Here is a 26,239-nt window from a genome sequence, read left to right on the forward strand (position 1 = left end):
CAGAATATTGTCAGAAGCAACAAACTACATTTCCTTCCCTGCTCCCATCCTTATCCACCCTTGAACTGTCAGCTGGCCAGATGGTCTGCCAAGCCTAGCTTCTGATTGGCTCCCCAGCTCAATGCTCCCCTGGGCATTCCAATACCTCTTTCCTTACTACATCTTTTTCTTCAAAATGAAAACACCAATTCACGAATGAGGAACATTGCAAGAAATTGTTCGTCAAAATTTTACAGAGTCTAATTGTAAGAAAAGTCTCCACTGCCTGACCTAATAACATATACAACTGTAATTGAAATCTTCACTATTTCGCTGATATCAATTATGAAATTAACAAAGAAATCTCACATTTCCAAAACAATACAGTTGTCCAAATTAATCCAGTCTTTAAGAATAATTTTCTTTTCTATTCCAATCATTATGTTCTTCTCTCACTTACAGTAATAAACCAGGAGGCCTCTGTGGTTGTCTTTGTGGCCAGGTCAGGGTAAATATGATTTCAAACAGACTCGAACTCACTTTGCCACGCCGAGTATCTCTGAGTCAGGTTTTTTGCTGAAGGCTTGGTGTGAGCTAGCACATCCAAAAAGTCGGCAGTGGTCACTGTATCCAGCTGGATCCTAGGTAAAGTGCTGCTCTCTAGATAAAAACACAACAGTAAACAGCATAACAATCGACCTTATGATCAATGCTCTTGAAATGCTAATAGACCTTCTTTCAAGACAATGCATAATGCAGCATTCTTAATGGTTAATGCAGAAAAGACAAGACTAAAGAGGGCTGGGGAATAAAATTTCTTTAATGTGCAACTCAGCCCATGCAGCCCAGACCAAAAAAAAAAAAAAAAAAGTGACTTAAAGGTATCATTATCAAAGTATTATTTAATATTTATATAGTGCCGCAGTTGATCCAGCCCAACATCATAGTATGCCAGAGAAATAAAAGCCCAAGCCCTAAGTTTATCTGGGGGCAAAGTTGATCAAAAGCAGAACACCAGAGTAGGGATGGGTTGAGTGCTGGAAGGACAATTTGACCAAAGAACGTGTTCAAATGTAAAGAGCCACCAAGAACAGGAGCAAGGCTCCATCTGCTGGTGAAAGGTGGATTTTTAAACACAAATTTCCTTCTCAGAACACGTGTGCTTTGATCCCATATGTACCTGACTGATGATTTTCAAGTGCATTGAAGATCTTCCTCACAGGCCGCATAGCTGCTTCCCTGCAGACCAGCTTAATGTCTGAGCCTGAATAGCCCTCAGTCTCCTGAAACAGCCACAAACTAGACATTATTGGTCAGCACGTAGAACGCTGGTGGTGATTACATCCTTATAGGCAGGACCCAGTAACGGAGTCCGGGTTTAGATTCTGCATCTGCCCCCATGAACACTATACAAAGATTCCCAGATAGAGAGTGTTTGGGGTGAGAGGGGCCTCTTTCTTAGGTTTGGATAACTTAAGAAGCAGGTCAATAAACAACTTTCTAACTCCAAATGTATGTTGTAAGATGCTGGTGAAGGACTGGACCATCCAACATAGCTTAATAGGGCCCTGTGCCTAAATCCAATGATGATCAAATTTAATAGACACTTTTGTTCTTGTAAGTAAGTTCTTGCCTTTGAGAAACCTCAGAGAACATGTTCAAGTGTTCGCTCAGTGGAGGCAGTGATATCAGTGACAGTAGGGGTAACAGACCTAGAGCTCTTCCATTTGTGAAAGACTTATTTAATCATCACAGTAATCCTTTGCGGTGGATCTGTTACCTATTTTACAGATGAAGAAGCTGAGGCTCAGAGAATAAATGATTCCCCTGAGGTCACACAGGGCCATAGGTTCTCCGAGTCTAAACCCTGTGCTATTTTCACTACATCACATTGTTTTTCTCTGCTTGAATATCTCCAAGTGGCAAAGAGCTCGTTCTTTCGTGAAGAAGAAGCCCATTGCATTGCTAGAGAGTTTGGATCTTTTCTAAGTGATTCAAGGAAGAGGCTCCGAACAGCTCATGAGGAGACCCTGCCTAGAAGGTGTCTTGTGGTTCCTCCCTGCAGGGCAGCTTACCTGACTCAGCACGCTGTACTCCAGCTCGGTGCGCAGCTCCAGGGCTCTGCTCTGGCTCACGGGGGGCAGCCAGTGGCGGATCATGGCCTGCCTGGCCTCCGGGCTGGGGAGGTCAACCAGAATCCTCTTCTCCAGGCGGCGTAACATGGCACAGTCCAGCTCCCTGGAAACAGGAACTGGTTGGGGCAGTAAACTCACTTCCTAACTGACAACTATAGTTTAAGAACAATTTTGCACTGCAGGGAGCAGTTCTGCATTTTAATTGTTAACTCTACCTCTATGCCTGAGTGGATAGGGCAATTACTTCATGCTGTTTGGGAGAAAGAATTGGTTAAGAAAAGGAAAGAAAATACATCCCCAAAACACCTCATGTAAAGGAGGTAATATCAAGTGACTTAATTTTGGGGGAAATAATCCAACTAACAGCAACCAAACAATGAGCATTCCCATTGAAGTCGTAACATGAATTATTCAGTCCGATCCTGCCAGTGAGTAAATTATTCCTGACAATGACTTGAGCACTCTGGGAAGTACATTAATTCTTCCAAGATTCTCATACATTCTGGAGCGAATGACTATCTCACTCCATTGCTCTGGTGAACTCAGAGAGCGAATGCTCCTTCTGGGTGTCCAATGCAAATGTGGCGCTTCAGACACTCATTCGTGCTCCTTCCAAAATGCTGTCATGCCAGGTTTATGCAATTTTGTATCTGTGAGCCGTTTCCCTAAATTTCTTAATATAAAATTTTCAAACAAATAGAAAAGAATAAAACAATGAATATCCTTAAACCTCCCATCTTGATTCAACAACAGTTAACATTTGCTATATCTGCTTCATATCTATTTAGCTAAATTATTTCAAAGTAAGTTATATCATAAAATCCCACCCCTAAATGCTTCTGCATGCACTTCCCCTCCGAAAAGGGTATTTCCTTACATACCGCAATACTGTTATTACACCTAACAGAATTAACACTGATGGCATAACGTGTCTATATTAAAATCTCTCCAGTTCGTGCCAAAAATATCTTAGAGTTTTTCCGACCAAAATCTAATTACAGATCATGCATTACATATGAGTATGTCTTTTAAATCTCATAATCTAGACCAGTCTCCTTGCCCTGATCCCTTTTTGAAAAGATAAGGCTAGTTGTAGAATGAAATGCCCCACGTTCTGGATTCACCCAATGTTTTCCTCATGGTATCATGTGATGGGTTCCGCTAGCTCCTCCTTTCTAAGACAAGTTAGATCTAAAAGCTTAATTAGACTTAGGGTAAAAATTTTGGCCCGTATATTTCACAGATGAAATATATCAATGTATTTTCATATTTATTATGCTGGGATCCACCTGTTGGGTTTGTCTCACTATTAGTGATGTTGTGTTCAATTACTGGAATCATCTAGTGACGGTGTATTTCTTCACTGTAAAGGAAAAATCTCTCTGCAAGTCGTAAGTATTCTACATACAATACTTGTCACCATGCGAATGCCCCTGTCTCCAATCCCTTTCAACTAGTGGTTTTAGCATCTGTTAATGATCTTTGAGTCAATTTTTTCACAAGAGTGGTGCAAAATGGTTATTTAAAAGAAAATTTTATTCTAAATGTATTATTCAGAATTATGTGAAGTAGTTTTCCTTCATTAACTGGGGCTCTTACTTACCCAGAATCACCATTCCTGTTACCAGCAGATCATTCTGAGTGTGAGTCTGTTTACTCTTAATATGTTTAAAAATTTCAAATTCCTAGAAGGGAGGGAAACATCTGTTTGATTTCCTGGTATAGAAATTAGGAAATGCTTGTGTGTTGGTCTGGGATAATAACGTTACTCATTAATAAGGAGTAACAATGAAAACATCCTCACCAGATATTTCTTATTCATAAAAACTTCCAAAGCATCCTCCCATTTTTCTTAATTTAATTCTGAATCTATGTCATGCTATTTCCTTTTAGATTGAAAAATGAAAACACCCTTTTACGGAGCATACCTGACTCCTAAATTGGAGTGGCCAGATTTTCTTAAAGATTGTGTTTATTCCTCCCATCCTGAGCTGAGAACCACAGGCTAGGGTTGCCTTACCAGCAATAACAGTTACCTATTTCTTTATCAGCCTTACTTCACTGAAATTCGTCTCACATCAGAGACTGAACCACCTCTTCCCCTACACAAACATCGCCCTGCTCAAGGCCAACATTCACATTCAAAACAGAGGGTCGAAGAAACTCTGCAGAACTCTAGATTATTTTTCATGTTTGAAATATTAGTAAAAGCTAATGCTTAAAATAGCACTAAGTGGTAAGTGCTGTTTTCAGCATTTAACAGATACTAATTCATTTAATTCTCACAACAATCTTGTAGGTAGGTACTAATATTTCCATTTTAAGATGAGGAGACTGAGGTACAGAGGTCGAATAGCTTGCTTGAAGTCAGTAAGCTAGTGAATGGTGGCATTGGATTTGAAACCAAAGAGTGAGACTCTGGAACCTGTCTCTGTCACGATCTGTTGCCAGCACAGTTACTGCAGGTAAACTCCCAAGTCACATCATGGTGAAATATCAGAACCCCGAGAACAAAGAAAGAGAGGATCATAAAAGCGTCTAGAGAGAAAAAACAGGTTACATACGAAGAAAGGATCAAGAATAAGACTTCTCAATAGCAATGTGAGAATCTTAATAAGAAGAAAATAGAACAATGCCTTCAAAATTCTGAGGAAAAATAATTTCCAATGTAGCAGTCTCTATCTTGACCAAACCATTAATTAAGTTAGTAGACAGAATAAAGATATTTTCAACATGCAAAGCCTAAAAAATTTATCTGTCATGTACACTTTATAAGGGAAATATTGGAGGACCAAAGGGAGAGAATGAACTAAACCAAAGGGCCACAGAGGATCCAAGAAACAGATGGTCTGACACAGGGAAAGAAGGAATCTTCCAGGATGATGAGGTGAGGTCCCAGGGTCTCCTCTATATCCTGGGTGAAGAGGACAATCAGTTCAGATTGGAGTTGGTAAGAAGGCTCTAGAAGACATCTCCAAGAAGATGAAATTGATAGAATACCTGAGTGTATCTGAATGAATCCAGAGTCAATTTAGGTAGTTAGCAGATAGTTGTGGCTGAATTAGTGGGAGGAGAAGGTGACGTGAGTTGGGGGAAGGAAAGGAGAGAGGGGACGGGGAGATCTTTGAATAGAGAGGAAAAAAAAAAACATTAAACTCACATTTTAAGCATTCAGTTCAGCAATATTGACCACCTTCCCAGTGTATTGTCACTGCTAAGTCTCCAATATACAGAAATGAGTAAGACAAACTCCTACTTATAGGTAAATAAAGGTGATAACAGGGAGGTTTTGACCTTGGGCTGCAGGAATGTTGGTCCCATGAACTTCAAAGATAAAAGACGAGATCAGACCGAAAACTAAGAAAGCAGAGTGAATAAGCCGAAAAAACGGCAGAGCTAAGGGTGATCAGTAGTTGCCATTTTCTTCCATGGCCTTTCTTTGGACCAGCTGCCCATTCCTGAGAAGGCAGGGGACTGCAAAAGGTAGGTTCTTTTGTAGGGGCATCTTCTTCTTGGTCTCCCCATTCCATCCAGAGTGACTTCATGCAGAGGGGAGGTGGGAAAACAATCCCTCACTCTAGATGTCTGTATTGATCAGCTAATGCCCTAAAGCAAGAGATTTACCTCAAAACTGCCTGTGGGCACAAAATAAGTGCAACTCTCTGACAGCCTGGCCTGATGAATGCACTTTTAATGACATCAATAATAATACAATCATACAAGGGAGGAAACAAAGGACAAATGGAATGTACCCAGGAATTATTCTTTATGCCAATATATTTATATGAAAAAATGTAACCTGTGGCAGCCAGAAGATACTCTCTTTAGCTCTTACACTTTGAGTTTTGACTAATAATCCTGTTCTCCTGTCTTCTTTATTTTGGTTATCTGATACTTCCTTCACTTGAAAGGTCAAAAGCAACCAGTGAGAGTGACATGTGAGACACAGACAAGGTTCACAGACCTCAGCCTGGCCACTGAACCCTCTGCTCACTGCTATACACAGGTGGCAGTGCTCTTGGGTCACCTGGACAGTTTGCGTGGACTACATGGCCTTGCACTGAGCACCTGGGCTCCTGTGCCAATCCTTCTGGGCCCTTCCTCAGCCCCTTGTTCTGCTTTCCCTTGTTAAACTGTGTGGTTCCTGGGACAGAGGTCATTCCAAATTTTACAGAATTTGGAAATTAAATATAATTCTAGTTCATTCATTCAGTAGTTCAAACATATTCAGCATGATCAGAGAAAAGTGAAGTTTTGTGAGCAAAGTCTTTGCAGTATGTACATAACCAACATGAAGTGAGTAGTCGTGGCAATCTTTGAAGAGCAGGTTAAGGAACTGCATGCAGTATTCTTTGGTAGATAATGGGGAGGCAATGAATAAAGCATTGAAGATTACCTTGTCTTCTACAGTGAGGCTTGCTTAAGCTGAATCCTACTTACATTTTCTACTTGAGCCAGCTTCTCTCATAGAACCCAAGGAATGTATGGAGTTATTGTGGAAAGAAGCTGGGTTATGTCTGCTGAATTCTTCAATCATATGCATACACTTCCAGAGAAATATACCAAAGAGAAGAGAATTCATATGGGAAGAAATTTGTTTACATAGGTACATTCCTGCCCATTGCCAATGCAGTAATTTCTTAGATCTTATGCTTTCTTCTAAATATTAGGATTTGAGGGCGGGGGGGGGGGGGGGGGTTGTTTTTTTAATCCAGAATTTGGTTATACCAGGTGTCTATTCTTAAGAGGGATAGCGATATTTCCAGCTCTTTTGTGAATAAAGCAAGGAAAAGATGAGTTCCAACATGCTTCACACACAATATTCACACCTTTTTGTACAAACTACCATCAAGTTAAATAGACATCTAAAGATGATATTTGCCTTAATGGCCCTGTTCGATGTTTTGTCTCCCTCTGGACTCCTGGGCCTGAGTTTGTGAATACTCAACAATTGAGGCGAGTCAATTTAGCCCTAGTTGTGCTCACTAAACATTTATTACATGGCAGTTACTTTAAGCGGTAATGTTAAAATGCGACATTTGTTATTCGTCTCACTGCTTATTTACACATCAAATGGCACAGATGAGCTGTTATTTCTTGCTTCTCTCTTGTCTTCTCTGTGATGCTATAGATCAGAGAAGGTGCTCCTTGGAGGAGAAGCACTGAATAAACAAAAGATGCTACATGCCATCTCACTGCTAAGAAGGAAGGAAATGACTACCCCTTTGAGACAGAATGGATTTGTCTGGGGAAATGATAAGTTCACAAGCAGTAAAGGACAGCCTAGTGCCCTGAAAGATGCTATAGATGAGAACTACCACTACCTAACCCTAAAGCATTTCTTTTGAAATTTTACAACTGGGTTTTTACACATTTTGATATTATTTAATTATTTCTCCCAGAAGAACAAACTGCTTGAATCAGTTAAGTGCATTCCTTCACCTAAGATGCTGAGCCAAGATAAAGGCCTGTCCCAATATTCTTGATAAAAAATACACTATTTCCTTGGAGAAGGACTTGGGCAATACGTAGCAAGGAGCTTAAAAAACATCTTTACCCTTTGATATAATAATTCTACTTCTAGAAATTTGTCCTAAAGAAACAACCAGATTTTGGTCAAAGATTTATTTCAAGGAAGTTTGTTTCAGTATTATTTATAATAGAGGAAAGCTGGGAGCATCATACATGTTCGACAGGAAAGAAATGATTAACTAAATTGTGGTATATTCATAAGTGGGAATTTAGGGCAGCCATTATAGCTTCTAATTTTCAAGGATTCTTTAATGACATTGGAAATGTTCTTACTATAATGTTAAGTAATGACAGCAGGACACTGGTGGGAATACAAGATGCACAACCTCTAAGGAGGGAAATTTGGCAATCTCTACTATAATTTCATGCACATTAACCCTTTGACCCAGCATGTCTATTTCCAGGAACCTACCCCAAAGATACACTGGCAAATACACAAAGTGATATGTGCACACCATGACTCATTGCAGCATTATTTTTAATACCAAAAAAGTAGGAATAACCAAAATACCCATCCTTAGGTGATTGGGATAGGTTACCATATGCACTAAATGGGACATATGCAGCTATATATAAATGGAGTAAAGAAGAATTTTCTGTATTTCTTTGGAAAGATCTCCAGTATATTTTGTTAAGAAAAAAAAAAAAATCAAGATACAGAACAATTTATATGTCTCCTTTTGTGTAAGTAAACCAAGTTCAGTTATTCTATGGAGTTCTTTAAAAAAAACCTTGAGAGTTTAGCTGTGGAGCATGTGGCAGCTTATCTCTATGTAACATTATATTCATTATGTATCATTAGTCCAGGGACCCTCAACTGGGAGTGATTCTCCCCACCCCCCGAGAACATTTAGCAATGTCTGGAGACATACTTTGGTTGTCACAACTGGGGAATGGGTGGTGCTACTGGCATCTTGTGGGGAGAGGCCAGGGATGCTGCCTAGCATCCTACAGTGCACAGGACAGCCCCCCACAGCAAAGAGTTATCTGGCCCAAAATGTCAATAGTGCTGAAGTTGAGAAATCTTGAATTGGCACTTCTATCTTAATTAGGCCAGGTCTGTGCCATTTTCCTCATCAAAATGTTACCGTCCTGATAGTATTGGTATTATCAATGAGAAACTCTGTTATATATACAAATATAAAATAGATCTACATATTATGATAAAATTAATATTATATTAATGTTGTTAAGGACTAAGATTTTCACAATTAGAGAAAACATGCAATATAAAATCAAAGAATTCAACTAAATTAAAGAATTTAATTAAATTTGAATGGGAAATACTATTGTGAACCTATTATTTGCCTCTTTTTAAAACTATGTATTTCCTAGCTCTGCCCAATCAAAAGGTCAAGAACTAATGGTAATCCAGTAGCAAGGAGCCCCTCTAATTGTGAGACTATAATTCTCTCAATATCATTTCCCATTAAAGGGACCCAGAGCTCTGTGAATCAATGGCTAATTCCAGGTCTGGATCAAAATGTACAAATGAAGCCTGAGTCATCTTGTGCAAGTAACAAAGAAGGTTGGCCTTGGCCACACCTAATAGCAGGGACACTAAGAAATAGAACTCCAAAATTCTATGTTGGGTAATGGGAATATTGGGAGGCAATTAATCAATCTCTGCCACAGCAGCATGGGATTAGGCAAATTAGTCTCTGGAACTGCACTGTCCAATATGGTAGCCATCAACCAACCACCTGTAGCTACTGGACCTTGAAATGTGGCTAGTCCAAATTGAAATGTGCCATAAATTTAAAATGGATTTGCACTGAATTTCAAAGATTTACTATTAAAAAAGTAAAATATCGCAATATTCTTAATATTGATTACATATTGAAATGATATTTTGGATATGTTGGGCTAAATGTTATTTAAATTAATTTTATGTTTCTTTTTATATTTTTAAATGTAAAATTTTAAAGTGCATGTGTGCCTCACATTATATTTCTATGAGACAGCGTTGCCGTCGAATAACCAGTCACAGGGTTTTCAGAAAGCCTCTGAGCCTAGGAAGGACAGACATGGGAAGTTTAACAAGGGCAGAAAGAGAGAAAGAGGAACAAAAACGTTCAGAAAGGAAGGAAGAGAGAGAGGAAGGGATGAGAGAAAAAGAGGCAAAGGAAGGAGGAAGCAAGGAAGGCAAAAGTTCCTTAAACGATTAAACATAGAGTTACCATAACAATTCCACTCATAGTTACAAGAATAGGCAAATATATAGAAACAGAAAATAGATTACTGGTTGCCTGGTGCTGGGAGCAGTAATTAATAATGGGTATGGGGTTTCTTTGGGGGTAAAGAAAAATGTTCTAAAATTGATTGCAGCGATAGTGATAGTTGTACAACCATATAAATATAGTTAAAACCATTGAACCGTATACTTTAAATAAGTAAATTTTATGGTACATGAGTTATATCTCAACAGAGATTTTCTTTAAAAAACTGATGAGGTTATACCTGACAAGTCATTAGATCATATAGAAAGGGAAGGGGGTTGGGGAGAGACTGACTCATTAGTTACCACTGGAGGTTACTAGGGTACAACTCATGACTTTAAAAATCAAAAAGAAAGAATCCTGCTTGTCTAGTAAGAACTATATTTCAGGGTAACTAAATAGCCTTACTGGATAAGAGAAAGTTCTATTATAGAGAGCAGTTCTAGTTATCAATGAGAGGGAACCATAGAATCACACCCCTAGTGAAATAATGATTCAGGCAAAGATCATCAATGGATGCTAAAACCGTTGATGAGAACTGTACACCTGAACGCACTGATAGATCTTGGCTTCACCTGAAGCTGGACAACAGGACATTACCTCTCTCTGGATGCAATGCAATGTGATGTACGCAGCATAACCTATGATGTATGTTTGCCAAAAAATTTTGCTGATCCTGAATCTAATCTAATGTTTAGTCTAGAGTAATTATAGTGGTAAGAGAAACAATCTGAATACTACTCTGAGGATACAATGAGCCAAACCCAGAAAGTTTAGACATTCTACAGGACAATTACCTTGACAGTCAAGTCAATGGCAAGTGAGGGGGGAAAAAAAAAGGAGTTTGATCCAAATTAAAAAAGACTTTAGAGAACAATAAATTACAAAATGCAAACCTTGCTTGAGTACCGGGGTGAATCTTGCTTGGATATTAGTTTAGTAAATCAGTTGTAAAAAGACATTTTTGAAACAAAATGGGAAATCTGAATATAAACTGAGTATTAGATAATATTAAGGAATTAATATTAAGTTTGTTGGGTGTGATAATGGCATTGTGAGAATGTAAGAAAATATCCTTATTTTTTTAAAGATGTATGCTGAAGTATGTACGTGAGAAATAACGTAATAATCTGGGATATAATTTAAGATATTCAGCAAAAAAGAGGGGAGGTAAGAATAGATGAAATCAACTGGGCAAGATTGTTAGTTATGGAAACTGTGAAGTGGTGGGTTCATTGTGTCTTTTTCTTTTTTAGTGTTTGTTTGGAATTTTTCATAATAAAATGTTTATTAAAATCTCAGCAATGCTCAAGGATGTATGGGTTAGAGCATATTGGTTCCAAGATACATTGTAATGAAGCAATCTGTGATATGAAAGATGGACTCTCAAAAGCATGTGTGTATTTGCCATTTGACATGTTAGAGGAATTCTTTCAGGAAAGCCCTTCTAAGCTTATTTAATTTAACTTTTTATTATTTGCAATTTTTTTGGCAGGGGGCGGGGGTTGCCTCTCTGAACCATTTTATTTGGGGCTTACCAAAACTGATTACCTTAGGGAAATGGTGGCAGCACAGTAACTTCCTCAACCAAGTCCTAGGTATCATTGGCAGCAGAGGGTTCTCTAATCCTCTAGAAAAGGCGTAGGTCTCCCTGGGGACATAGACCTTCTCAAAGCCAGGCACAAAGCTTCACTGTTTTCACACCCTCTCCCCTGAGACATAAGTAAAGTATTATGATCAACCCTGTTTCAAATGGATGAAGGAACAGAAATTCTTTCTCTAAAGGATTCCACAATTGTAATTAAATAGACTCCTCTTTAATATTATCTATAAATAACCTGTATCTTCAAAATGCAGAATGCTGATCACTTTAGCACATTAGAGAACATGTATAAATTTGCAGGGAGGTGGAACCAGGTTTAAATTATGAATATACTTAAAATAACAGATTACACATAAGCATCATGATTTCTTTTCAGTGACTTCTGCTTTAGGAGCCCAGCTGATCAGCACGTCCTAAAGAAGTGAGTCTCATTTCATCTTTGCATGTGGGAACAGAAATGAAAGGGCAGGGGTAAGGTAAGGGTGTCAAAGTCTGAGCCCTGTTGCAAATTTGCTGTTGACTTAGGGTGGATTGACCTCCCTTGACCTTGGTCCCCCTCTGCCAATGGGAAAGCAGCATTTCCTTATCTGTCTCCTGTCTCACCTGTATCTCAAAAGAAATAATGAACGTGAAAATATTCTTGGAATTATAAAAGATTATAATTATTTTTAAAATATACTCTCCAAGTAGATATTGTTTCTCCCCAGTCAACATCTCTTATTTCCCAATTCCCCTTCTAGAATTTTTCTTAAACCACTCTGGGATACAGTTTGAATAAAAGACTCTGAGAGTAGGTTGTATTTTCAATTAGAGATTATTTAGCTTTCTATTTACTGTGCAACATTAAGGAAAATATTTTCTTCCTAACTTAAAAAAAGCTTAATTTTAATGCTGTTAAAATCTAACATACTATTTCTGGAATAGTCTTTGAGTCCTAGAGATTTTAGCATGTTACTGTTCTATGCCAAAGTCCTGTTTAAACATAGTACATAAATTGTTTTTAAATGCAAAATATCAATTTTAAATATTGTCAGTGGTAGCCCTAGCCTAGGTTTCTTCAGTTAAGGCAGATTCTTTCATGGTACAGATAGTGAGGATTGAGGACTTGAACAGGTAAGACTTCAGATTAATCTTCTGAGACTGGAACCAAACAAGGAGGCTTTGCCCAAAGTGGCCACTATAATATCTTTATCCGTACTTACATGTATTCTGAAATGTATTCAGAATGCACTCTCTAGATGTCTTACCAGGGCAGGTTAGAAGCTGCTAAAACAAACACAAGGTCTTCAGAGCGAGCCAGCCCATCCATCTGCACCAGTAGTTCTGTCTTCATCCGAAGGCTTCCCTCATGCTCTCCGCTAGAGAGAGACAGGAGGTGAGGTTCTCCGAAGGGCAAAGCCTTTGCTTCCCATGACAAAAGCAGCACTCACAGCAAGGACTCAGGGACTGTGGAAAGGGTTCCCTTCCGGCAGCTAACCCCTTCCTTGCCTCATTCTCAAGAGCCACTCCTATGAGAGTTGGAAGAAACAAGTCATTTGGCGCTATATTCCCTTAGAGAGTAATAGAGAGGAAGTAAATGAACATAATGATGATATTGATAAGAAATCCAAATGTTTGCAGTGAACTGGAAAATAACTGAAGGATAGACAGTGCCACTGGTCAGTTAAATGCAACCTGCTGTATCTACCTGCAGTATTATTTACCTTTAAAAAAAAATAAAACGGCATTATTGAGAATAATCCTTTTCATTTATATAGCAGGCATGAAAGAAGTTTCACAGGCAGTATTTCTTTTAGTACAATGTATGGATATAAACTGTCCAAAAAGAGAGAATAACTGCTAGACAGATCTGTTTCATTCTCTCCTAGTAAGAGGCAAAATAATGACATGGGAACTATCTATGCTTTCCTTGCACAGCAAATTGGAGGCAAATTCATCCTCCAACCTCCCCACCCCCACCACTGCCAAAGACCCTCCCACAAGAAAGAGCTCACTACAGGACCCAGACAATCCAAATTGGCTCTAAATACAGACCACATCCAGCAGGCTCTCCTTCCTCTTCACTTGTGTGGATGAAGGTCGAAGGACAGAAAAAAAAAAAAAAACCTTTCTTGGACAAGATGACATTCAATTTCTCATCTCTGTATGTATATGGTGGCAATCCAAATCAGGTATGCAGTTTTTTTTAGGAACTTTGTCCCTTATTATCTAACTACCTTTTCCCAAGAGAGCAGTCTCACAGTACAGTTACATATTTATTCAGCATTTGCCCCTAATTATTATTCTTTTAACATAATATGACCCAAGAAGTCTTCCAAGCACCTGCCCCGATTCCCTGGCTCTTTGCAGATTCTAGTTTTAGAGTTTAAGTTCCGGACGAGGAAACTGACATTCGGTGCCAAACCTGGAGCACACTCAAGGATAGTAAGTAAAGTTTCCAAATTAGCTCAGTCAGAGCGGTGGGGAACCAGGGATAAAGACCAATAAAGAGAACGTAAGAGCGAGTTCCCAGGGTAAGGCAGGCCAGGCGGCTGGGGCTTTGCAGAGGGAATGACCACTAGTCTGGTGGATTCCCAGCCAGGTGCCCGTACAGCTGCCTGCTCCAGTCAGGTCCTGTATAGAGGGGCTGAGTGCCCTAGCCTGGGGCTGACGGCACCCACTCAGCCATGGAATCTTCCTGTTTCAATCAATGGCATGGACCATAATGGTTATTTTTCCCTGCTGGGAAAATGGTTTTGAATAAGTAAAATTTTATAAATAATATTCTAGTTAAGCTCCCAACAAGCTAATTATTTGCTTTTTATTACTATTAATTCTGCCTTGATGATAGACCATTAGAGGCCATTAATAAATGCAGTCTGTTGAGAGTTCCCAGAGACCTGTTTTTTTCAAGCCAGGAGAGACAAGTTTAGTAAAATGTTTCATAGAAAAAGCATTCTTAAAACACAAACACAGAGAGAGAGAGAGAGAGAGAGAGAGAGAGATCACGCTTATTATAGTCTGAGAAGTGACTGGAAGTGAATGGTCTTTCTTGCTGGGGACATTAGCGGACACTTCATCTTTAGAGATGACACATGTGACATATTTAAAATCAGACATGCTGAGAGACAGCTCGATGTCACAGATCCGGTGGCTCCCCTAGCCTCGCACACCTTGTCAAAGACTGTGCCTCTCAGGACTTGGCCCTTTGCAGCCCCATTCCCCACAGGCAGCCCTCTGGCTCCAGAGGAAGCGATCATAGGTAGCTATTTTGAGCCAGCAGGACGGTTACAGCAGCCTGGGACTCTGGGGCTGGGTGATCTTCAGGCCTGAAAACCACGCTGTGGGGAAGGGGGAAGGCAGGATGACATTTCCTCCGGTTATAAAAACTACTTAAATCAGCTATTCAGTTAACAGGATCTAATTTAAAGACCTTTCCGTGTGTCTGCAGAAAATTTGTGGGCTTATTAATAGGCTCATTCTGCTGGTAAATGTCGATGGGCTTCCGACCATCAAACACACTTACAAGAGGGGAGAAGTGATGACCAAAAAAAAAAAAAAAAAAAAGTCTGTTACCCAGGAGCCGTGCCTCTCTGACTCATCACCGATTCCAGCTCATCCAGGAAAATGGTGGAGGGGGCATGATAGCGAGCAAGTTCAAATAACACCTGGTGGGAGAAAAGCAACCACATGTTCAAATTCGTATATTTAAAGTTCTGAGATGCTCCCAGAGATTAAAAGCTTAGAATGACTATAATATTAAGCATTTATGCTGCACTCTGTTGTATATTTCACTAATAACTTTATAATCATGACAATTATTTCTCCCTAGCACACCCCATGGGGTTGGATGGTCCAATTATTTCCATTTATCACTTGATAAAATTAGAGCCAGAGAGAGTCAGTGGTTAGCTCAAGGTTACTAATCATATATGGGAGAACTTAAAGTAATACTCAGCCCTCAGCTTCCAGACCGTTAGCTAACCCCGAGACCCTCTGTCAATAACATGTTCCACAGGGACACAAAAGCCTTGAAATAACGTAAAATCCTTTGATAAGTTTCCCTAAGCCTTTTGGGATAATGACAAGGTTATTCTCAAAAGGAAGAATTGCAGGAAAAGGATAGAGTTCCAGTCATGGGTAACAGAACCAAAGAATTTTGCCTCTTTCTGCTCCCCAGATTATTCCACGGGGTCTCCATACCGCCCCGACACTGCCGTTCAGTAGGCTCAGCTACTTGAAGGCAATTCCCGATTGAGTAAAACGTTCCATTCCAGAATAAACTGTTATAGACTGAACAAGAATAGGAAAGCAAGCAGCAAAAGCACAGACATATAAAAACAAAATAAAGAGCTCTAAAGGGAGATATGGTGGTGATGAAAAGAGTATAAAAAGCTAGACCCTTTTTTTTTTTTAAACCCTGAAACTGTTCTCTTGAGCACCATATACAATTCTTCACTGGTTGATCAGAGAAAGCAGTAGAGATTTAGAAACGAGGTTCTTTAATAGGCAGAGGGGATTTATTCTCCATGTCACTTAGCACTAGCAAAGCATCACAAATAAGAAAGAAAGGGCTCAAAAAGGCCAGATGGTGGTTTTCATGAGTAGTAGCAGGTTGTCCTTTACAAGTCTCCTTTTCACCAAATGGGAAATTTCTCTCCTTTACCACTGCTTGCATTATGGTACATCCATATTCATGCTTAAGTATTTTCCTTTACAGAATCTAATTTCATTCGGCCAAGACAGTTGGCTCAGCCTAATGAACTGAGAGGACAGTGTCCATTCTGGGACACTCATCGCAAATGCCTTTTAGACATAATAGAAAGCACCTCATTAGAAGCAAGTAACTTGTCTTGTCACACACACACACACAAAAGCCCAAATATACCTGATATTAAGGATGAGTGTAACAGCAGCAATCTACTCAATCAATGAAAAATGGAATATTAGGACTCTATTAGAATCGTACACATTTTTAAGGAGCTCCCTAAGGTGCAGAGAGATGAAGGGGCAAGACAAGACCAAACATCCAGTTGGAAAGAGAACCATATCTGGAGCCTATGTCTCCATGTTGATCACGCCACTGCTCTTTCCACTGCCAGAGAATATACAGAATCCTAGGTAAGTGCTCTGGAAGCATTACTCTAAAATTTTCAAAAGTACTTGGAGGAAGTTAAATCATATAGCTGGGGGTGGAGGGTGGATGTTGAAAGATGTAAGCACCAACAGGTGTGTGCATTTGCTAAAGAGACCACTCAAGTATTCAATAGCATCAACTCCTAAGAGGCATGAACATTAGGAAGGGAGGGAGGGATATAACCCAAGGGTTCCCTATAAATAACTCTTAATTGGAACAGAAAGAGAAGCAAATGGTAGGAACACTTCTTTGATTTAAGGGAAGGTCCCGAAGGGCTTTCTTTATCTGAAAGCTTCACAATAAGGAGCTTGACAGCATGACCAAGATTTTGCAGGTGATATTTTCAAGAGCTCAGAAAACAAAGTAGTTTCTTAAAGGATAGAAGATGAGATCCTTCAAGATTAGTAGAGGTTATCTATTTTTCTCTTGAATTATTTTTTTTAAATATCCAAAATAAAAAATGCATTTCACAGGAAAAAGAAATACAAATTCTTCTAAACCTATGAAAAGATGTTCAAATTCATGCAGAATTAAAGCAATGCATATTTGAGCACTGAAATATTTCTGTCACTATCAGATTGGCAAAGATTTTAAAATTTGAGTTCTATACAGTGTTGGCCAGGATGCGGGAAAGCAAACACATTCACCATTGATGGGAGTGTAAGCTGGTGCCACCCTGCTGGCAGGCAGTTTTGCAATCATGATGTTCATTCCCTCTGGCCCAGCAATTCTACTTCAAAGAAATAGTCCTACGTGACTATATATGCAAAGTTGTGTGTGTATTCACACTGTTCACTGTAACTTTGTCGTAATAGCAAGAGACTGGAAACAACCTAAATGTCCATCAAGAAAAGACTGGTTAAATATGTTTTGGGACACACCCATGCTTTGAAATACTCATTCAGACACGTAAAAGGACATGTTCTGTCTGTAATAGTGTGGAACAATACCCAAGTTATACTGTCAAGTGAGAAAAAAATACAAAGTACAGGGAAAAAAATGTTCCTACTTGTATTTTAAAAGGGAGATACAGATACAGTTATTGATGTTAATGCAGATGGAGATAAATGTTCCATAAGATTGCACCAGGAATTGTAGTGGTTGCCTCTGAGGTGAAGGCTCACAGGTCTATATACCATTTTGTACTTTTTTTTTTTTTCCTCCAAAAAGACTAGCTACTTTTTAAATATAAAATGGAGGAATCATTTCTTCACTCTTAGAATTCTAACAAAAGAATATTTGAAGCAGAGGACAACTTTAAATAAAATGCTCACACAGAAGGGAGAGTTGTGGTTAAATGGCTTTTCTGGCTATTTGGCATTAAACAAGAAAATCCATTTAGTATCAATCTTTGTTAAGAATATTCACACAATATCTGAATGAATTCTTCTGTCCCGGTTAAGTGCTCTCCAGGTAAGTGCTGTCCAGGCAATATAGTGCAGTGTTTCTTTGAACACTTTGCTGTATCTTGTGTTCATAGCTCTAACCACTGTTTTCCACGATAGGAGATGAATCTAAACTGATTCTAGGGGAATTTTGTAAGTTTTGTTTGTTCCTCAGCACACAGAAATGGAATGTTAAAAATAAAAAAAAATCTTCAGGCTGATAAGGATTTTAGTTAGTTGAATTTTAGCTGAAACCCACAAATTGAGGAGCAGCTAAATTCAGGTCCCATCTTTGGACCTGGAAATGAGTTAGACTTAAGATGAAGAACAAAGAAATAGAAGATGTCAATATAGATTTCCATGAATTACAATCTTAAAGAGGTGATAAGAGTTTATAAAAACAGACACATTTGAAACAACTTGAGAACAATGATCAAAATAGTGAATAATAGGTTACTTCAGGTAAATGAGTCCTTTAAAATATCTTATTATGCCTTCCAATTAAGCCATAATATTTTGAAAATGAGTCACCCAAGGAAATATAATTTAAGGATAAAATTTTAGATTAATTTCTTCTCATAAAAAATATAAGTTTTTCACTTAGTAGTGATTACCTATCAGTCATTCCGCAGAGTGCAATAGTTTAAAAGGATTTCTGAGAAGAACCCACCTTATATTAAGGCATAAATCATAAACAGGTGTTCTCAAAAGATAAAATTTTATATTATAAAATACACTATAGACTATGAATGAGATATTGTAAAGATGGAAACAGTCTCTTAAGGAAAGAAAAAAAACCCTACATCCTGTAGGCACTGTGAAGGAAAGTTGCTGAGAGCATCTGAAAGAATAATTAAGTTTTAAATTTCTTAAAACTAGCATACAGTAGTAGTCTTTCAATAAATGTTAACTGAATATCCTGCAATGCTTAATAATAAATGCTTCTCTAGTGAAAAAAAAATAGGCCACTTCAGAGACAGTTTTTTCCAGCTTCCATTCATAACTTGCGTGAATCACAAAAGCACTGCCAGTCAAATTCCCAAAGGAAGGAAGATCATGTTTTGCTGATGGGAGCATAACTAATATCCACATATGATAGTCACTCCATCTCCCGGGCTTTTGGTAATCAAGATCCAGGGTAAATTCTAACATATAAATCACCTACAAACAAATAAGCTGTAACATCATTTTATACTACTGTATTCTGCTGGAACTTATTCTAAAAATCCAAAATCAAGAATGCCTGTATCTATGAAACAAACTGGTGATTACCAGAGAAGGGAAGGGTTGAGGGGATGGACAAAATAAGTGAAACAGACTAAGAGATACAAACTACAAACTTCTAGTTATAAAATAAATAAGTCACGGGGATATAATGTATAGCATAGGAAATATAGTCAACCATATTGTAGTAACTTTGTATGGAGACAGATGGTAACTAGACTTATTGTGGGGATCATTCGATAATGTGTATAAATATCAAATCACTATGATGTAGACCTGAAACTAATAGGATATTGTATGTCAATTATACATGAAAAAAAAAAATTCCTACCCGAACAAGTTTTTCTGAATCCCCTCTCCATTTGCTGACAATGGTAGATGCAGAAATGTTAAAGAAGGTTGTTTTGCATTCCGTGGCCACAGCTTTGGCCAGCAAAGTCTTTCCTGTACCTAGAGACACATGCGAATAAAGTATGAGCAGCACTTGAACTTCACTTCTTTGCTTACAGACAGAAGTCAGTCTCACAAGCAAAAAAGGAGGAGGTTCCTCGGCACTTGTTTGCCCCAGTCCTGAGGCGAGGACAGGTGGGGCAACTCATCCTCTGCATACACGCTTAATACCAAGACTAAACCAGAAAAGCACCTTTACCTGGAGGGCCATACAGCAGTAGTCCTTTCCAGGGGGAAAGAATTCCTGTAAACAGCTGTGGGTACTATGGGAACAAGGAACAGCAATGAGGTTTGGTATCTGTGAGTCAGTCGCACCCTTAGCATAGGCAAGCTAGCGAAGCTGGAGCAAAACACAGCACAACGCTAAGATTCACATTTTCCTTTTTTTAAGGCTGGCTACTAATGCATATATCTTATTTATCCCAATTTTACTTTCACATTTGATAGGAATGCATGGCTTAATTTTTGTGACTTTTTAAAAGAGAAACATTTTTAAGGACGAAAAAAAAAAAGGCATATGTATGTACTTTTCCTCTCCATTACGATGGAGATCAAGATCCAGGACAAATTTCTTACATGATAACATCATTTCCCCCGAGTTCTATATGCAGAGCATTTGGCAATCTTTTGAATGTTGTAAAGCGGGTATGAAACTTAAGAGAAACGCTAGAACCAACAAATAAAGGTGTATGTGAATAAAACACAAAGCTGTGGGGAAGTCTGATTTAGAAACTGGGAACATTCAGTGCCGAATGCATGATGAGACACTGGCTCCAAACGGGACATGCATAATCTTCAATGAGTCTCTCCCATTAGTTCGAATTCAAACAATCTGGAGGGTGGGTAGGGTTGGTAGAGAACAACCATAAGGAAAGAGGATAGTATAACTGTACCTAGCTTTTAGTTCCTAGCTGATGCTAATGTCAAAATCTCTATGCCATCACGTACAGAGCTTATAATACCATGGGGATAACACATCCAGGGAGTTTCAATGAGATGTTCTATCCTTTCCATAAGTCTTGTACTATAGAGCCACTCAGAGGCATTGGTGAATGAACATCTACCAGTTCTGAACACTAGCGTATTTCTTACCCCCATGTCTGAACACAGGAAAAAAGGTGGAGAAACACAATCCACATTTATTGATTTCTGTCTCACTAGAATAGAAGCATCCAAAAATCAGGGGCGGCAAGGATTCAGTGGCAAAAAATAAATAGGTTATTCAACAAAACAAACTTGTAATCCTGACTGAAAATGGCCACGAATTCCTTCTAGCTCCTTCCATCAAGAGGCAGAGTATATTTCTCCACCACTTGAATCTGGACTTGACCTTGTAATTTCAGTCAATGGGACATTAGCAAATATAAGGAGCTTGAAAATATAAGACTAGGAAATATGAGGACTATAAGAGGAGACGCGGGAAACGCTCGTGGATTGAGACCTGCCCTTTCTTGCTTCTGTCTGTAAACTCTCCGCCACCATGTGGATAAGACTGGCCTTGCCTGCTGGAGGACGAGCGGCACGTGGAGAGAGGCCTCAGCTGTCCTGTTTATCCCAGCTTTCCCAGCCTCTCCATCTTTTCCAAACACTCTGGCTGATGCCGCACACATGTGAATGAGGCCAGCCAATACCATGTGAAAAAGAGAGAAACCGGCCCAGCTGAGCCCAGCCCCCACTGCCTACCCACGGAATTGCCAACAAATAATTATTGTTTCAAAGACACTACATTTTGGGGTGGTCTGTCATATAGCTAAAACTATGTGATACACTGATCTTCTCATCACCACATTTGTAAACCAAACATGGAGAGTCTTGTTTTTCTTTTTTCTTTTTCTTTTTTCCTGTTGATTGAGCCACTCTGCACAAAGACTTGTCAGGAGTAAGTGATGACACAGCATGCTGTCTTTACTGGCCATTGCCCTAAAGGAGCTACCAAGTCTTTACAACCAGCCAAAAGCAAAGCTCCAGATGATGGGAGTTTGGGGGGAAGGAGAGAAATATATGAAAACGAAGTAAGCAGCCCTCTCCTACAGAATATTTCTACTATAATATATTTTTTTGGAGGCAAGCTAATTTGAGCTGATCTATAGGAACTTACAAATCATATGTACTACAGAGTCTTAAATCTTAAATTTCCACTTAGAGCAGACACCTGCCTTGAACCCACATGTAACATGATTTCAAACTGTCTAGAATGTACTGGGCCTTGGTACTCCAGTATTGACGAAGTATTGTGACACAGGCAAAAAGTTAACTTGTGGACAGAAAACCATCCTGTGCCTCTCTCCCAGATGAATGTATGACATACAACTTGTCCAGTGGATAATAAACAGAAAAGACCCCCAAGAGGCTTCTCATCCTTACCCTTGTAGGATACACAACAGCTTCTTTGACTAACTGCTTGGCTGCATCGAGTCCAATAATGTCATTCCACTTTATGTTTGGATTATGGAGATAAATGTCCTGCAATGCACATTTGATCATTTTGTTAAAACTAATGTTTTCCTCCACAGCTGTAATAAACACAGGAGCCGCAGAATACTTGACTCACAATAGGACATAAAGTGCCGGTGATAAAATTTTTTCATGTTAGATATATGTATTTATGCACATTGTAATTTGAGATTGGTTCACCAAAGGGATGCCATAGGAATATTCAGTGATTTTCCCTGAAGAAGATATTGATAATAAAATATGGTACTTTTAGCGGGGGAAAAAAACTCCTAATGATAGACTATACCTGGCTTCAGTCAATAGCAAACCAGGCTGATTTACGACCGTAATCAAAGAAGGTACAGAATATGCCTTCAAATTACATTAGCTTTTACTGGGAAGCACAGTTCCTAGCCCACGCCTGGCCTCTCTCTTGCTTTTTGATCTTGCAAACACTTTTTTAATATGTTGCATAAAAAAATTAATGCTCCTCTGAAACCAATTTCTCTTTTTCTCTAGTGACTGCTCCCTACTTCCATCAAGAACAATTGCTTCTACAAAATTCAAGGAAGCCAACAACCAAGCAAAAGTGAATTTTTCCCTCTTAGAGTAGAGCCCTGTAGCAACCATCTAGGGTAATCGATTAAGGTAGCTTTTACTGATAACTCATTTACAGTTTCCAAACTTCAATTTCACAAGACGCCTCAGAACAGTCACTCAGGGGCCTTTCTCAGTAGGAGCTGTTTGGGGCAAACAATATCTAGAGTATTACATCAAAACAAACAAATAAACAAACAAACAAGAACTTCTTTCCAAAGTCATCCTGATGGCTACAGAACAATCTGGAAACTATTTTTTTAGTTATTTAATTTTTAAATAAGCGATACATGCATAAGCTCAAAAATACAAAAAATGTTTTAAACGCCAGTGAGATGTTATGCTCCCACTTCTGTCCTTCATCCTCCCAGCTCCCTTCATCGCAGGTGACGGCTTTTATTAGAGACATTATTTCTGCAAGGGATTTTGGTCGTACATAATATTCATGATTCATTCCTGAGGGGGATGACAGCGAAAGGAGTCCGTCTTCCAAGATCCTGGGAGAACCCACCCTGCCTTTAAAGCCTGGATCTGCATGGCCACCAGCCACTCGCGTTCTTCTTACTACCCTTTCACGCACAGTGGGTGTTCATCTGCCTTGGAATTCAAAGCATCCATAGATAATGGTAGTATTTCTTGCTCTCTTCTAAAGTTGACATGCGTTCCACATAGCAGTGTTTAATTTCCCAATAGGAAGTTTCTCCTTATAGCAATCAAAAGTTATTAGTCAGAATTCAACAGGGCTCCCGCATGAGGTGGTGAGCTCCCTCTCGCTGTAAGCATCCAAGCAGAGTCTGGATGATCGCCTCCCATGGTACTATAGAAAGGATTCCAGACGAAATCATTTCAGGCCACTTCCACTCTACAACTCTACCATCACTAGTCATGTCATTCTTTTGAGACTATTAATTTTTATGGCCATGAACAATATTTTTCTCTGCTTTCTTATGCATCCCAGTTACCATAGTCCGGCTTGACCCTGCATCCTCTCCCAGAGCTGGTCTCCCTATCTCCATTCCGTTGATATTCATCCACCACACTGTCATGAGAACAAGCTATCTAAAAACACATTTGATTATCCCATTCTTGATGGACACCCTTGAAAGATTCCCCACTTCCAGCAGGGAACAGGTCCTGTTCACAGCGCCCTTCCTCAGGAAACCCGGCTCTCTCCAGCACTCTGCGTGCCCTACTTGGCTTACAAGAAACACTGCACAAGCGATATAATTTCACACATCGGTACTTTTGCCCAGAATGCCCCCTACCCTCTGTCTTCTACTCTTTTTCACGCAGCTATTTCCTGTGCATCCCCTTCCCTAACACTTTCCTGACACTTTGGCACAAAACATCCCTCCTTTATGCTCTCGAAATCCACCTTGCCGGTGGGACAAGAAACTCTTGTGGGCCCGGATTATGTCAATTAACTCATCTTTGTGTTTCCAGCCCCCAGCACATGCCCGACACATAATAGATGTGCAGTGAACAACTACTGGACTGAATAGAGAAAGCTGGAGAACCTTGAATTACCTCGGTCACTGTGCATTTTTTTGCATCGTTTTAAACATCTGTCTGAGCCTGCCCAGGTTTCAGTCTTTTGTGAAATAAGAGATCACTGGAAATTGGAAAAGTCTTCTATAACTCAGGAATCTCTTCTATGCCCAAGGAACTTGTCCAAAATCACACAGCTAGAAGGAGGAGGATCTAGACATAAAATCCAGGCCAACCGGTCCCAGAGCCTGTGTCATCAACCAAAAGACTTTCCTGTCTTTGGATTCTGCGGGGGGAAGGTGTGGCGGGTGAGATGTGGGGGAGGGTAACCTTGAAAAATCAGTAGTCTAGATGGTAAGCTCTTTGCCGCTCACCTTGTTTTTCATGAAAATTTCTATTTATAAAATCAGACTCTTGACATCTTTATTTCTAGGCTTTGTTTAAACAAGATACAGACATGCTCTTTCCTTCTCTGGGAGGCTTTCTTTCCTTAACCCTTGGCTCTGTTCTAAAACCTTTTGCCTGTCCCTCTCTTTTTAAGTCTTTATCAGTTTTTTTTCTTTTTTTTTTTTGGCCTCCACAGTGAGATGGTGGGCTTTTTATATTGTAATTTTATGATTCTATAATTTATTTATCATGCATTATTGTGCCTCTAAACAATATAAGTGCCTTTGCAAGTGGGGGCACTTTATAAATAAATGATCATATTTATTGTTATTAATAAAAGAAGCAGCCCACAATGCTCCAGGAGCCCCAGTCCGCCTCCGTAAATTCGTGAATTGAATATCAGATCTTACCCGGCTCACCACGGCTGCCAATTCTCGCATCTCACTGTTCATGCCAATAAATGCACTCAGAGGTTTCAGCAGTCGTTCCTGACAACGAGAACAGAAAGCCTCACATTATACTATTGCTTCCTAACTTAAGAAGGGAAACAAGGCACAGATCTTGGTGACACAAATGGTGGCAGATTGCTATGACCTTGAGCCTGGTCTCGAGGTTTCTCTGGACCCAAAATTATGTTTCTGAAATGCGTATGGATTTTGGCAGTCTGCAAGATGAATGCCACATCTCAGCCACTTACTGAGGGGTCAGGGTTACAGTCGAAGCTGTTCAAGCCAAGCTCGCTGGTCGCTCCTTTGATAGCGTCTGTGAGCAGCCCTCGGATGTCAATGATTTGGCCCTGAAAGGGAGCAATGGTTATTTACACCATTAAACATGAAGGAAGACTCTGCTTAATAGCTCAGCTTTATTAAACCAAGACACATTTATGTACCCTGGTGTGTAGGGCGAACTTAAAGTTTTAAAAAGAACCTGCACTAATAATAAATAAAGTGATTTCCCCAAGTCGGAGCACGCTAAGAAAAAAATAAGTTGTAAATAAATTCTTTAGAATGAAGTTGGTTTGAATAAAAGTTCACAAGCATTTTTCAGTTCCTGACATACATCGTCTGCTCCATTACACGTCTATCTCCCCTGTATTGTCTCCTCCTTGTGAAACATGCTGCATGGAGAAAGAGCTCATTGGCACGAGAGTAATGATAGTTCCTATTTACTGACTATCATGGACTTTCACCACTCAGTAGAGTGCCTGGCAAAAAACAGATGTGCAAGATACCTTGTGAAGATTATTTCCAATTCTTATAACACTTCCACTAGCCAGGAGTGGTGTCCTAATTTCATAGATATAGAAGTAAAGCCAGATAAGCTATGTGCCCAGGGCCACGCAGCTAACAAGTGACTTCAGGCCAGGATTCAAACTCAGATATCTGTCTTCCATACTCCTTCCTGGTCTCCCCTATAGGCAGAAGGAAAAGGTAAGGATGCAACAAAATAACAATTGCTGTAGCCAGCATTTACTGAGTGTTTATTATGTGCTGGGCACTGTACTAAGGCCCTGCGTTCATTAGGACATTTAAAGTAACCTTATGATTATCTCCATTTTACAAATGAGAGAGAAATGCGGCTTGGAGAGATTAAACAATTTGCCCAAGGTTACATAGCTGGGAAGGTCTGAACCAGGGTTTGAACCCAGGCAGGCTGACTCCAAAGTCATTGCCTTTAAGAGCAACATGGCT

At 39.4% G+C, this 26,239-nt stretch overlaps 1 protein-coding gene across 1 annotated transcript in view; it reads right to left on the reverse strand.

Moving 5' to 3' along the window:
* Positions 1-201: 201 nt before the first annotated feature.
* The window catches only part of KATNAL2 (katanin catalytic subunit A1 like 2), a 61,854-nt gene continuing 35,816 nt past the window's right edge, over positions 202-26,239 (reverse strand). Inside the window, exons 7-16 of the mRNA XM_011361017.2 lie at positions 25,246-25,344; positions 24,959-25,036; positions 22,008-22,106; positions 19,843-19,906; positions 19,525-19,643; positions 15,024-15,115; positions 12,716-12,826; positions 2,055-2,217; positions 1,160-1,262; positions 202-639 (exon numbers count right to left, since the gene is read on the reverse strand). Of these exons, the coding sequence (XP_011359319.1) occupies positions 500-639; positions 1,160-1,262; positions 2,055-2,217; positions 12,716-12,826; positions 15,024-15,115; positions 19,525-19,643; positions 19,843-19,906; positions 22,008-22,106; positions 24,959-25,036; positions 25,246-25,344 (1,068 nt within the window). The 3' untranslated portion in view covers positions 202-499. The remainder of the gene's footprint in view (positions 640-1,159; positions 1,263-2,054; positions 2,218-12,715; positions 12,827-15,023; positions 15,116-19,524; positions 19,644-19,842; positions 19,907-22,007; positions 22,107-24,958; positions 25,037-25,245; positions 25,345-26,239) is intronic.

The sequence above is a fragment of the Pteropus vampyrus genome, unplaced genomic scaffold, assembly GCF_000151845.1.
Source record: "Pteropus vampyrus isolate Shadow unplaced genomic scaffold, Pvam_2.0 Scaffold3, whole genome shotgun sequence".
Lineage (NCBI taxonomy): Eukaryota > Metazoa > Chordata > Mammalia > Chiroptera > Pteropodidae > Pteropus > Pteropus vampyrus.